The sequence below is a fragment of the Theobroma cacao genome, chromosome 5 (assembly GCF_053813885.1).
Source record: "Theobroma cacao isolate CCN51 chromosome 5, ASM5381388v1, whole genome shotgun sequence".
NCBI classification, from domain to species: Eukaryota; Viridiplantae; Streptophyta; class Magnoliopsida; order Malvales; family Malvaceae; genus Theobroma; species Theobroma cacao.
Genome location: NC_142643.1, coordinates 41,475,885 through 41,488,896, shown reverse-complemented (window position 1 = coordinate 41,488,896; position 13,012 = coordinate 41,475,885). Strand labels below are relative to the sequence as shown.

Genomic DNA, 13,012 nt, shown 5'->3' with positions numbered 1-13,012 from the left:
GCCCAGATAACCTTGCGCCATAGACTGTCAGGCTCATTTGCATACCTCCATAGACACTTGTTTAATAGAGCATGATTTTTAAGCTCGAGGTCCATTATCCCCAATCCCCCTTGGCTCTCGAACTTACAAATAGAGGACCAATTGATGTAGTGCAACTTCCTCGTGTCAGAATTTTATTGTTTAATAAATATATATATTTATTCTAAATTAATCTCTATACAGTCTATAAATGTAATGCATTGCTTCCCCCTCTTAATTTGTTTGTTTGGGTTGTTTTTTCGACTAAGTTGATTGCCCTCTCACACAGTCAAAAAGACTGACAAAAACAAACAACTCCGCTTTCAACGCTTTGTTTCTTTCAATTTGCTTTCAACCTTTCCACCTTCATGGGATCCCCAGAATTCCACATTCTTCGGCTCTAAGCTCCAACAAATCATATGAACAAATAAGAAAGAATCAGAAATAATAATCTCATCCACCATAAAATCTAGTACAAACATCATCACCATCTCTACAATATTCAATGGAAGGAAGGAAACAAGGAGATGTCAGAATCTATATTGTCTCAACCCTTTTCTTTGCCTGCATTGTTGCAGGCGGCGTATTCCTATGCCTTTACATGTTCCGGCCTGACGAGGAATCTGCACCCTGGTATCCAGTTGCAGGGATCATTCTCGTGGGCATTCCCTGGATCTTTTGGATTGGTGCTTACGCATACAGGTGTTGTGCATATAGCTGTTGTCAAAACGGTGGAGGAAATGTTAACAGGGCACATATCAGCTCAGCAAAAACACAGACTTATGCATCTCCAGGACCTGCAGCCAGATCAATGCGTTCATCGGAATATGAAAATTCGCCTTTGAAATCGCCTAATGGTGATCATCGTCATGTTCATTTCGGGGAGGTTGTTGTGATGGGAAGTGCCAAGAACGATCAGAATGACAATGGTGATGAAAATCCGCATGAAGGTGCAAAAGGGTATTCTGAAACAGAACAGGAAGGTAAAGAACATTCTCAGGATAACACTGCATCGGATAAAGATTATGTGTCAGCTGCATCTAGGAAAGGGGAGGCACCGCTAATCGTAACAGTTTCATCCTGAGGTTATTATTTTTTTCTGTTTCAGTATATTTATAACCTTAGGGTTCATGTATTAAGACCCCTAATTCCATCATGATCTTCCACTTTACCTGTGAGAGGCAAGTTTCATAGAGAAATGACCTTAGATGCTGGAGGGGAGAGGGCTAATATGTACTACTTGTTGAAAACCATATGGCCATGCATAATGGAAACATGATATTGGGGCTGAGAAGTTGGGAGAGATACCTACTTTTCACACAAAGTTTGCACCCATCCTTCCATGAGAAGACTTTTTGCTAGATGTTATGATGTGATATTATGGGAATCAGAGTTCCAAAGATGAGAGATTTATTCTGTAAAAACATTTTTTCTTGATCATGCTTATTTTTCTGTAGATTCTATAGGTATCAAATTTTAATGAAATTAGTTCTTCATTCTGGTTGACATGACATTTTCCTTCATCCGTAGATGTACTCTGAAGATTCAAATGATATTTGTTTACCAGTTGCACTTGTTCTTTGCCTTAAATCATTTCTGAGCTTTTTCTACAAAGAAAACCTTCTGCAATTCCAGGTTTTAGTAAAGGCTATTCAACAAGGAAGTAGTAAATCTATATAGAAAAGTTGGTAGACCTCCAGAAGATATGAAAACCTATGTACCTTGACTTTAATTAAGCTATAAAATTTATGCAGATGAAAATGCGCAATGAAGCATTTTAAAATTATAGGTACTAATATTAATCTCTACCTGATTCTTGTCAGCTTTCCTTACTAATATTCCTCCTTTCCCCCCTGTTCATTGTATAGTACTCAAGATGTTTGATTTACAGTCTAGAATGCAAAGCAAATCACATGCAGCGAAGAGAATTGATCTAATGGAAGCATTACATTGTATCCCATAAGCTGGAACTTGGAAAACAAGTAATCAAGACATCAACATAAGTCTGATAATCGAATTTTACCAAAAACTAAGTTGTTCGCTGTTCTCATTTCTTTCCCTCTTTATAACACCTAGCTTCCTTTGCTTAGATTGCTTGTTTATAATGATTTCTCAACTCTGACAGGTATACAGGCAAAAGTTCCTGTCATTACATAGCTGACTATTAAAAAATTAAACAAATTGCAATAAAGATGGGATTAAAAAGTTAGCTGCAGAGAGGAAAAGAAGGATGCAACATAAGGATTAATAGTTACAGTCTTCGATATAAAATGAAACCCTTTCATGTTAACTGAAATCGCAAAAAAATGTTAAATACGAGTTCTAAACTTGCTTTAACAAGGCAGTAGACACAGAATCAATCAACTTCATGTTCTGGCCATTTGATGTTCAGGAGTGGTTTTGGCCTTGTGACTAACGTTCAGGCTTTATGTTGACCTACTGCTATAAAAATTATGTTTCCCAGCTGACTTACTCGAACTGAAGCAGTAAACTTGGTAATTATTGAAGGAAATAGTTGTCAGACTACTACTTAGGTGCTGTATTACTTCAAGGCCTCCAGTAAAACAATCTGAATATTAGCCGGTAAACCTTGGAAAATTGAGCAGGAAATATGAATATGAAGGAACTGAAAATATATCAGAAGATCATATGCCCAATTTTGGATGCACCTTCTTCTTCTTGACCTGGCAATGAAAGTCATTCATGCTACTCATGCATCCAAACTTCCTCTTCATTTCTTTCCACATGTTCACCTTTCCCTTTTTCACTTTTTGCCTGCTGTTGCTGCTTGTGATTTCTTTCTTCATAACATTGCACTCCTTCTCTAGCTCCTTCACCTTGATGCTCATTTTTTCCATTTCCATTCTCACTTTATCCTCCCTGCAACCCATGTTTGCTTCTTCCTCCTCTTCTTCTTTTCCCAATTTGTCATCATAACCCCGCACCTCCTTTGTTAATGTGTCTCGCAGCTGCAACTGTGCCATAAAAAGCACCTGCACTACTACTCTCACAGGCAGTCGTTCATTTTTGGCTGCATGTTCACAAGCTTCAGGAGACAATTTTCGAAAATCCAACACCCTGCAAACATGTTCCTTCTCCTTCTCTGTAAGGTAAGTATGCTTGTCCAAGTATATGTCAATAGCCCGGTATATTCCATCAGAGTTTCTCTGTATTCCTAATGCTGCTGCCATGGACATCTCTGCAAGTGAAATGAAAGTGTCTATCATTAAATCTGTGTCACCTGCTATTTCTGCCAAGAATTCTTCTACAAGTTCTGCCACAATGATTAACCCAGAAACATCAGAGCTCTTGTAATTTCCATAGAAAATTTTCAAAATCCTCCTTATATACTCAATATCATATTGCACCTCCTTGGTATAGCCTTGAGAAGGGATTAATAGGTCCTTCACTTTTGCCTGGTCCAGTTGCTTTCCAATCCTAATCTCAAGACCATTTCTACAAGCAGAGCTAGCTTCCAAGTCACTTGCACTGCGGAGCATTTCAAACAACAATGTGCAAGGAAGGAGTTCTCTTCCATGAGGCAAAAGTCTCTCCAACGTTTCAATGACGTTTCTTTGAGATTTCCTCTTGTAAATTGACGTAGTCTCCCCTCCTATGTCACAGGAAAAGATCCACTTCTTTGCATATTGATAAATAGATGCAGAAATGTACTCTGGTGGGATTTCATGCTGATTCATTGCATAAATGATAGGCTCATATAGTTGGAGTGGCAATGTTGTCAAACCCTCTTGCCAGTCAAGAACAAAGAGCCTTCTCCTTGCATTTGGCCTATAACTGTCATCACCATCTTCAGTATCATTATAGTTTGTTGAAAGCTTTATCGGTTCCCCAAGAAGTCGGGGATTGTCTGATGCCTTTGCAATCATAGTCTGTAAGCAGGCATCAAATAAACCCAGCTGCATTGTTTGTTGAAGGAATTTTTCAGACACGTGCAAAGCCTTGATGACTTCATTCCAACTAGGAAGGACTCTTTGTTCAAAGAAGGTAACAGCTTTGCTTAATAGATTGTTACTGCTGTGATTTTCATCCATCCCTAAGTAGAAAGACAGGCAAATGAGTGGTACAATATTTTCAGTGGACATGTGTACTTCATATCCATGGCAGAATCTTGCAACAAGTTCAAAAGTCTCTGCATCAGCTGGAATGTCCCGGAGTAAGTAAGAGAGACTTTCATGGGAATTCTCCTTAAGTAAGGCAGCTACTTTAGCTGATTTTGAGGCCAGAAGTTCCTAGATGATAATGAACAGATACTCTATAAGAAAAAACTGCAATAATAACAGAGAAATTACGAATGAAATGAAGAGATTTTTGGAATGTTTCTCACTTTGTCTAAAGTAAAAGGCACACTCCCTAGATGAGCCTCTAATTCTGTTGAGGGTGCAGGCTTGGACATCCTGAGATCAGAAAGAACTCAGAATTCAGAAAACAATAAATTTAAATCAGACAGAAAATCAGGACCAAAGTATAGAAAGAAGTAGAGATGACAAGAGCGTGGATTGATTACCAGGATGATGTATCTTTGTGTCGCCTTTCAGTCATTTCCTACAGTTTCAGCTTTTCTGAGAAAACTAGAAAAAACAGTCAGTTGTAGGCCAAGGAGTGGCAAATGCAGGAGTCCTCTTGATGGTTGCCCTTTGTGATTAAACTGAAATGATCTATTTCTAACCCTGCCAAACCAGGTTCATTGACCATTTTGATCATGTTAGGCCAATTCATGCTAACATAGATCTAGGATAACATTCATAAAAACAGCAATTATGCATTCACCTGTTTTACTGATTGCAATAACAGAACAAAATGCAAAATGTTCCCCTGGTCATAGAAAGAACAAAATCATTAGATGGTAAAACTCTTTTAAAAAATTGTTTGATGGAGTCTGATTCTGAACAAAAAATATGCCCAGACAGGAACACAAAGTAGCAAAACTTCCTGATCCTCTATGTAAGATAGTTACATACGCTTATGTAAACAGAAAATAACCATGGCTATGAAAATTCTAGCATTCAAAATCAATTATCTTGCTCTCTAAGAAAAAGATTCTAATGCTGCAAGTCACATAATCGCAACAAACAGAACAAGTCTTACCTTGAAGAAGAGAGTGAGAGAGGACCAAAACGCACTCAGTTCATTGCTGAATTCATATGTAGGAAAGACTTAAAAAAGAGTAATACAACGTTCGAAAAAAAACAGATAGTTCCTTATATTGTGGGGTTTCTGTTATTTAAATATTTTAGGAATCAGATTTAGATAAGAAAATCCTCTAGCATGCAGCCTCTCTCATTTATTACCTTGGAATTATTCTTTCATCTTTCTTTTTCTTTGCTAGATAGATTCAATGGACTATTTTAATTGGGTTGTAAGTTCTTGAAACCCCATTTAAAGCATGAAAGAACCCAATAACTCCAGGTGGTCTAAAACCAAAATTTTTGAGAAACAGCTTGAATCCCAAACAATTTCAATGCTCCATCGAGCTCAAACCCAATGAGCGCAAAACCTGTGACTCATAGCTCGAGTCATTCCAAGTTATCCAAAAGTTAAAATATTATTTATTATTTTTAGATGTGTCCATATCATTTTTCATCTTCATTAAAATATGTAAGAGTTACAGGTGATAAATACAATGAATTTCAATAATTTATTAAATTTTGTGATGACGAAATTAACTTATTGTGGTAAATCAATTAAGATTTGAAAAACGTAACCATGATCCAATGTTCACTTTAACCCACTTTAGTCCATCTCTTATAAACTTTTTCTCTTGTAGAAGTTTTTTTTCCCAATGTGCACATCTTTTATTGTTGAAAAAATCTAATGCGGAGGGTAAAGACACGCAGAACACTATGTTATGCGTTCAGTCCATGCATTGCCTCCATGGTTTAAGAGCAAAGAAGCAAAGAGATGATTCAAGACATTATCGAAACCAAGTACAAGTACATGTCAATAATTTTGGTTAATTAACGAGATTACTAGCATAAATTACCCTTATGAATGTACAAGGATGGAATTGAATTGAGGCTCTATTTTGCTCCAGCTGTTCCTTAGACCCACAATTTCTAAATCCTCCACCCGGTTTCCATTAACCAGCAGCGAGGGAATATTTGGGATTTCTTGGGTCTTTTTCCTTTCCAGTCAGAATTCTGGCAGCGTCAAATCTTTCCGCCCTTGCGGTTGCCCCATCCATTCGCTGATAAACGCCCCATACTTCCCCAACTCTTCTAAGAAACTCCTCGTTCCAGGACATCAAAGGCACCTTGTGGATTCTAATCCATTGCAACTGCTTGTCTTCCACTTCCAGTCCGTAATACGGCTGCACCGAATCGAACCACCTCTCATCTGGGTCGTCATGGATGAACGCTGCATTTTCCTCCTTTCCTCAAATGTGCTTCGGCGGAGCCATTCAGGTTCATTCTCAGGCAGCGAAATGGAAATCACTCTGGTACCATTCCGGACCTCTTTTAATTTATCCCGCCGTTGAGGCTCCACTGTTTTCATAGAGGGTCCAGCTTCCACCACCTCGTTGTAAGATCTGGAGTCTCTACCACTATCCCAAATCTGGCCACCAACTCTATGGTTTGGCCCCGAACCTACCCATTTCCTTCTCTGGCCTTCCAACCAAACGCTGCCCTCTTAACCACGATCTTGTGGCCGTCCACCAACCTCAGATTTCCCAGCGTCACCGCACTTCTTGCCTCATCTTTAAGGCGATACCGAATAAACGCGAAAGTGCTTCTTCTTCTCCCTGACTCGCCGCCTTTCTTGGCGATGAAAGTGTCCATGACTCTCCCGTACTCCTCAAAGATACCCTTAAGTTACTGCCAAGGAAGGTTGAGGCTGAGATTGTCCACGAAAACGGTGAACAGCCGCTCCCTCCAGTCCTGACCTTTGCTATTCCGTTCTCTCATAGCCGCTCTCCCTTAACTTGGTAAGAATTTGAAAAATCCCTCGAACTGCCCAAAACCCATGTTTTTCCAGAACTCAAACTCAAAAACGCACTTTAAAAAACTAATCTTTATTTCCAAATTTCAATCATTTCCCCTTTTAATCACCAAAAACCTCCTTTTAGATACTCCCAAAATCACAACTACGTGAATGTGTACATGAAATGGAAGAAAGATCCATTCTTTGACTCAACAGTGCACATCCATAAATCCATAGAGCTTAAACTAATTATTCAACTCAAAAACTTAATTGCTAAAGACCCCAACGGTTGCATCCCCATCTCTGCTGTATCAAAAAGAGGCGAAGAATTTGATATTTCCATTAAGATTGCTAGGTTCCTAAGGCAATACCCTTCAGTTTTTGAGGAGTTTAGAGGTCCTGAATACATTTTGCCTTGGTTTAGGTTGACCCAGAAGCTGCTTAGAATAATAGAGAGGAGAAAAGGGTATTTGAGGAATGCAAGGAGGATTAGAAGGATAGGTTGAAAAGGTTTATTTTAATGAGTAAAGATAAGGTTTTGCCTTTGAAGATTATCAAAGGAATGCAATGGTATTTGGGGTTGCCTCAAGGGTTTCTGGAGGATTCAAAAGGGAATGTTGATGAGTCTTTTACGTTTATGGACATGGAAGATGAGTTAAAAGGATTGGCTGTTGAGAGTGAGGGGGAAAAAGTATTGTCTACAATGCAAAGAAATGCGACGAAAAATGGTGTGTATTTTGGTGGGACAATGGAAGGAATTGGGTTTCCAATTTTTCCATCTTAGGGTTTAAGGTTAAAAAGGAAGATCGAAGGTTGGTTAAAGGAGTTTCAAAAACTTCCTTATGTTTCACCTTATGAGGATTTTTCACATTTAGATCGTAATAGTGATGCAGCTGAGAGGAGGGTTGAAGGGATTCTTCACGAGTTGTTGAGTTTGTTTGTTGAACACTCAGCACAACGGAAGAAGCTTTTGTGTTTGAGTTGCCACAGAAAGTCCATAAAGCATTTGAAAGGCATCCTCATATGTTTTATTTATCTTTTAAGAACAAGACTTGTACTGCAATTCTTAAGGAGGCATATTGTGGTAAGTCTAGTATGGAGAGGCATCTATTGTTGGGAGTGAGGAAGAAATACATTCGATTGGTAAAAGAATCAGGTAGGATTTTGAAGAATAGCCGGATTAATAATCGGTTTATTAAGCAAGAAAAGGTGGAGAAGGATTTGGATATGGATTCAGAGTCAGATGACAGAACAGAGGTTCCTTTGTAAATTATGTTTCCATAGTTTTTAAGTCAGGCATATACAGGCTAACACAAGAAGTGTAGGGAAGAACTTCTCCTAGAGAGTGATTAGAGCTTATGCTTATTGACTAGCCTTTCAGTGGCAGGGGATCTGTCTTAGTTAGACATTGGAACTAACGATAGCACTTAAAGTGGCAAGTCCTGGACCTGTTGGTGCATTTGAGCAGCTCCTTCATTCTGAAGAACTCGCAGCATCAAATTTTGAAATTATGTACTGAATGATAGACAGTTTCAGAGGGGTTAAAGTTCCTCCCTCAGTGCTACCAAAGTTTTTACTTTGAAGACCCTGTTGCAGCAGTACCTCTGCCATCAGAAGCCAAAAAGAGCAACAAGAACATGAAAAAGCGGCTGAAGGAGGAATATTCCATTGAAGATTAGAGTTACATTGACCAGTTGAACCATTTTGGAAATCAACTGACTTGGAATGGCAGTTTGTTGAAGCATCCAATGAAACAGTTGCAGGAAACTGGTGTTGTTCAATAGTGAATCGGCCAACAGTAAAAAGCTTAAAAGTCATTTTGAGACTGAAATATTGATGTCACTTCCTTCTGTTTCTGTTATCTATACCTGAGATGCAGCATTGCTAACCTAGTCTCATGATGCTGCTAAGTACTTTGGGTTCGCTGGGATTCTGAAATCCTAGCAGAAGTCAAAACTCCAAGTTGCCAAATCCTGCCTGCTACATCTGGTATTTATGTAAGAGAAATTAAGTAATTGACAGCTTATTTCAACCATCAGGTTCAGGTGTCAAACTGACATTTGGTTAGTGGAATGATTATTGTTCTTTTATTTTGACATTTGTTTCACGGAATAGTCATTCATCGAATATCAAAACCAAGATTTTCATAGAAAAGGATGGAGTGGAATTTCATACATTATTAGTTAAATAACGATATTGCAGTTTCCTCCAACACCAAGAAATGATGATCATTCTAAGGGAATTTTTGAACCTTGGAAAGAGAATAAGCGAACTGCATTCTTGAAACTTATTTCTGCGAGTTCTTCTTTACTCATTTCTAGTAAAGATGCAACATAAATCAGTACCTGCAAACCAAGCCATTGAAGTTAATTCACTCAATATACCAAACCGTGCACAGATATAGCACATGAAGGTTTTGAGTACATTTCTTGAATCATACGTGTATGTATACGCCAAGCATATACATACGAAAATAACAGTTCAATCATGTAGGTAGATGTATACTAAAACTAGCATTGAGCAAAATCCTGCAACTCAAAACAAGTTCAATCAATTTGGTCAGAACACTACAAAAATTTAGATTTTTTCCCATGGAATTTATTCCATTGGAAAATTTTGGTCAAAAAATTCCAATGAGATTCCAACTGATTGATTGGTTTACTAATAATTTCTGGTGAAATATTTAGTCAAAAAAACTCTGTTTTTTAATTTTTAGAAAAATCAAATCCAAATTATTTTTCATATCAAATTACAAACTTATATTAAACAAAGAGGAACAAATTTAGTCACCCAAATTGCTCCTACACCCTCCTATCTCATCACAAATACAATATATTTAGTCTTAAATTAACTTCTTAGATGACCAATTTAAAGGCTTCTGTAGCTAATTTTAATTAATCTAAATTTTCTATATTTTGCTGAGAGTAAATATAATGAAATCTATAGATTTTTGTGTTGAGTGTAATTAATAATTAGTAGTTAGTGATTATGAAAGGAATACAAACTTAAGAAGTTAAAGAGATCCTAACAGCAGAAAGAAGCAAGCCAGCTTATTTACCAAGATGCTATGCAAAGAACACACATATGGCTTAACGGTTGTCCTTGACCAGCCCCCAAATACCATGCAAATAAGATTGAAGTAATTGCCCTTTTACACAAATTGGAGATCTCTAGATAGTATAATTTCATACCAAGTAATTGTTAAGCAACCCTGGCAAAGACAGAGAGCAAGGAAAAGAGAAGAAGACATACACTATGAACATTTGCTGGCTGATTTAGTGTATCATTTCCAGGAACCAGAAAAAGAGGGTTTTTGGGTAGCCCATCAGGTGAATCCGTTTCCAGTAAGATTCTATCCAAGGGTACCTGTGGTTGAAGAGTTTTACAAGTAAGAATAGTTGTATTCTGACAAATATTTTGGCATGAAAACACAATGAAATTGATAAAACTAACCGCCTTGACAACTTTTCTGGCCTTGTTTTCTTGCAAGGGCATTAAATGTCCAGAGAATGAAAAGTAGGAACCAAGCTTCGTAAGTTCAGGTACCACCTCTGGAGGACCTTGGAAAGAATGAAGAATGACACCAGATGGAAAAGGTCCTATATCTCTGTCAGAATAAAACATTAACAGCCAATATAGTAAGAAAAATAGAAGGAACAAAAGGCAAAAAAAAAAAAAAAAAACCCCATTAAAAGATGTTTGAAAGATAGAAAAACAAGAGTAAAATAGAATCAATGTGATCTCTGTCTGAGAAAAATTGAATATATGAAACAATAATCATACTTCATTATCCGAAGAAGCTCAGGAAAAGCATCAAGACAATGCACACTTGCTGGTCTTTCCAACTCTTTCGCAAGTTTAATCTGTTTCTTGAACACTTCAATCTGGAGGAAGATTAAGAAATTATCTTTAAACATGGAAATTGTCTTAACAAGGTCCCAAAACAAAACAAAATAAATAAATAAATAAATATAAAATAACAAACAACCAAAGGGGAAGAGGATCATCAATATCAGGACCTGATCCGCGAAATCAACCCCCTTGGGCGCCAGTGGGCTTTTGTCCAAACCAATCTGAAAATATAATATACAGTATTTATGTTAGGGACATATCCTGATATCCTTTATAACTACAAATTTTTTCAAGCATAAAGACCTAATGTAATATATCCTTTCTACATTCCTCAATCAATTCTAATGTAAAATGTAGAAAGTTACTATCAACAGTTTCTAAAAGAAAAGGAGACAAGTGTGGCTTAAGGCTTCCATCTATTAATATTTTTAATACTTTTCAGTGCACTTATAATAATTGTCCATATGAGTGAGAATTGAGATCAATTTATGATTAGATCTAATGAAAATTCAAATGGATGGTAAGAGAATCTCAACCCACATTAGCATATCAATTTACCAAACTTAATCCTACTCACTTAATTGACTCCTTCAGGTTTTGTACTATCTACTATTTGACAGTCATATACTATCTATTGTCTTTTAATCTCAGATTTCTTCAATTGTGATCTCTTTCATATACTTTATTAAAAATAGAGAGGGAAATAATTCAATTTTAAGTTCAAAATTAAAATGCAAATTCATTAAGATTAAACTAGTAAACATAAAAAAAGGGTTGGGTGGGGTGTGGGGGGCGGAGAGACTGGTTGGTATCCAATTTTATGCTGGTAAGTTGAACTTTTATGCTGATTTAAGAATGCAACATTTTTTTCCCTTTATCCAGCTTGTGGGGGGGAAAGAACATAAGAAAGGGTAGATGATAAGAAAAAAGGTTGAAGGTGTATTATTATGTATATGAGTCAGAAGCTAACTTAAAGAAGATGGGAAAAATATGTGGAGCACCTCCCCAACAGCAGCTGAAGGATTAGCTTCAAAGAACTCCTTGAGAGTGCTGAACCAAGAGGGACTCTTTCCTTGAACAAACCTGCAAAAGCAAGGACCCCAACAAAAGAGAAATAAACTCACCAAAAAAGCAAATACTCTAAGAATAATTATACTAGTTTATTCACTTAACATACCAAGGGTGGAGCCCAAAGTTTGGAATCACAGAGCAATACTCATCACTCATTTCTTTCACCAAATGCCAATCTTTCTGCCAACCAAAAAGAAAAAGGAAAAACACCAAGACTAGCTGTAACCCTTTTGCATACATAAGATTTTGGATTAGACAACTACATATAGCCGTTTCCCATCTTATAATTTCAAAACTCGAAATTTTCAGGTTTGAATTGAAGTTGTAACATTGAGTGTGTCTGATGAGGATCAAGACTTTTACTCCTCCTATGATGATGATTAAAAGTCTAACGAAATTAGTTTTCTTATGAGAGGTTCAAAGCCAAAGAAAAGATTGCTGCGACCAACTATAAGTATTTAGTGCCCTTCCAAAAAAAAAAAAACTATAAGTATTTAGCCCTGCATACCTCTGTTATTCCATTGACAGCAAAGTAAACAACCCCAGCTCCATAGGCCGTTGCAATAAGTTGGGGAGCCTTATCTATGATCCTTTGATCTTGAAGGTGACAATGTGCATCAAACAACTTCATCTTCATGGCCATGGATTTCAAGTTTGCTTCACTTGAAATAATTGAGAAAACAGCTAGAGAAATGGAGAGAATTTTGATGCTGAGTTCTTTCATTTTTGATATGTTGCAAAGTCAAAAGATGGAGGAACTAATGAAAAAATAGCTTGAGAACAACGATGTAGAATCCAAGTCATAAATTGATGTTTCCAGGTTGTCTTGATATATGAGTATATATAAACAAGTTAATCATGTAGAAGTTTACTTAATTTATTTTATTTTATAGATAAAATAAGTTTAAAGATTCTACAAATGCAATAAGTCAAAAGGATAGATTTACTGCATATTTTATTTAATTCATTGATTTCTTTTTTTTATGGAAATATTTTTAAGCATTGGTTTCTTTCCTATCTACACCTATATGTATACCCATGTATAAAAAGTCAATGGATAGGGTTAATGCTTACCATGTAACATGGCGAATTGAAGAGTACGTAGTCCACTCAATTGAAAACCACATTACAG

The 13,012-nt window shown here is 36.9% G+C and overlaps 3 protein-coding genes and 1 pseudogene across 4 annotated transcripts; 2 read left to right on the top strand and 2 right to left on the bottom strand.

Annotated features, from left to right (window-relative positions):
• The first annotated feature begins 323 nt into the window (after positions 1-323).
• On the top strand, positions 324-1,505 carry LOC18599679 (Putative membrane lipoprotein). Its single transcript, XM_018121265.2, has one exon. It carries the CDS (start codon positions 524-526, stop codon positions 1,100-1,102), a length of 579 nt encoding a protein of 192 aa, XP_017976754.2. The 5' UTR covers positions 324-523; the 3' UTR covers positions 1,103-1,505.
• Positions 1,506-2,063: 558 nt separating this feature from the next.
• Positions 2,064-6,815, bottom strand: LOC18599678 (BTB/POZ domain-containing protein At5g17580-like). Its single transcript, XM_088806665.1, has 6 exons — positions 6,628-6,815; positions 6,290-6,565; positions 5,125-5,170; positions 4,706-4,767; positions 4,364-4,433; positions 2,064-4,268 (listed from the first exon to the last, which is right to left on the bottom strand). Exons 1-6 carry the CDS (start codon positions 6,813-6,815, stop codon positions 2,664-2,666), a joined length of 2,247 nt encoding a protein of 748 aa, XP_088662791.1. The 3' UTR covers positions 2,064-2,663.
• Positions 6,816-6,855: 40 nt separating this feature from the next.
• LOC18599677 (protein WHAT'S THIS FACTOR 9, mitochondrial pseudogene) lies at positions 6,856-8,995 on the top strand (annotated as a pseudogene).
• On the bottom strand, positions 8,806-12,682 carry LOC18599676 (uncharacterized). 2 transcript variants are annotated; one of them, XR_001927740.2, is made up of 9 exons: positions 12,389-12,682; positions 11,987-12,060; positions 11,811-11,892; positions 10,977-11,030; positions 10,741-10,841; positions 10,411-10,564; positions 10,210-10,323; positions 9,133-9,302; positions 8,806-8,943 (listed from the first exon to the last, which is right to left on the bottom strand). XR_001927740.2 is itself a non-coding variant. In XM_018120566.2 (8 exons), exons 1-8 carry the CDS (start codon positions 12,602-12,604, stop codon positions 9,186-9,188), a joined length of 912 nt encoding a protein of 303 aa, XP_017976055.2. In that variant the 5' UTR covers positions 12,605-12,682; the 3' UTR covers positions 9,076-9,185. The 2 variants fall into 2 exon arrangements, 1 of the variants encoding a protein (XP_017976055.2); XM_018120566.2 differs by lacking the exon at positions 8,806-8,943 and having other exon boundaries at positions 9,076-9,302.
• Between the last annotated feature and the right edge of the window lie 330 nt (positions 12,683-13,012).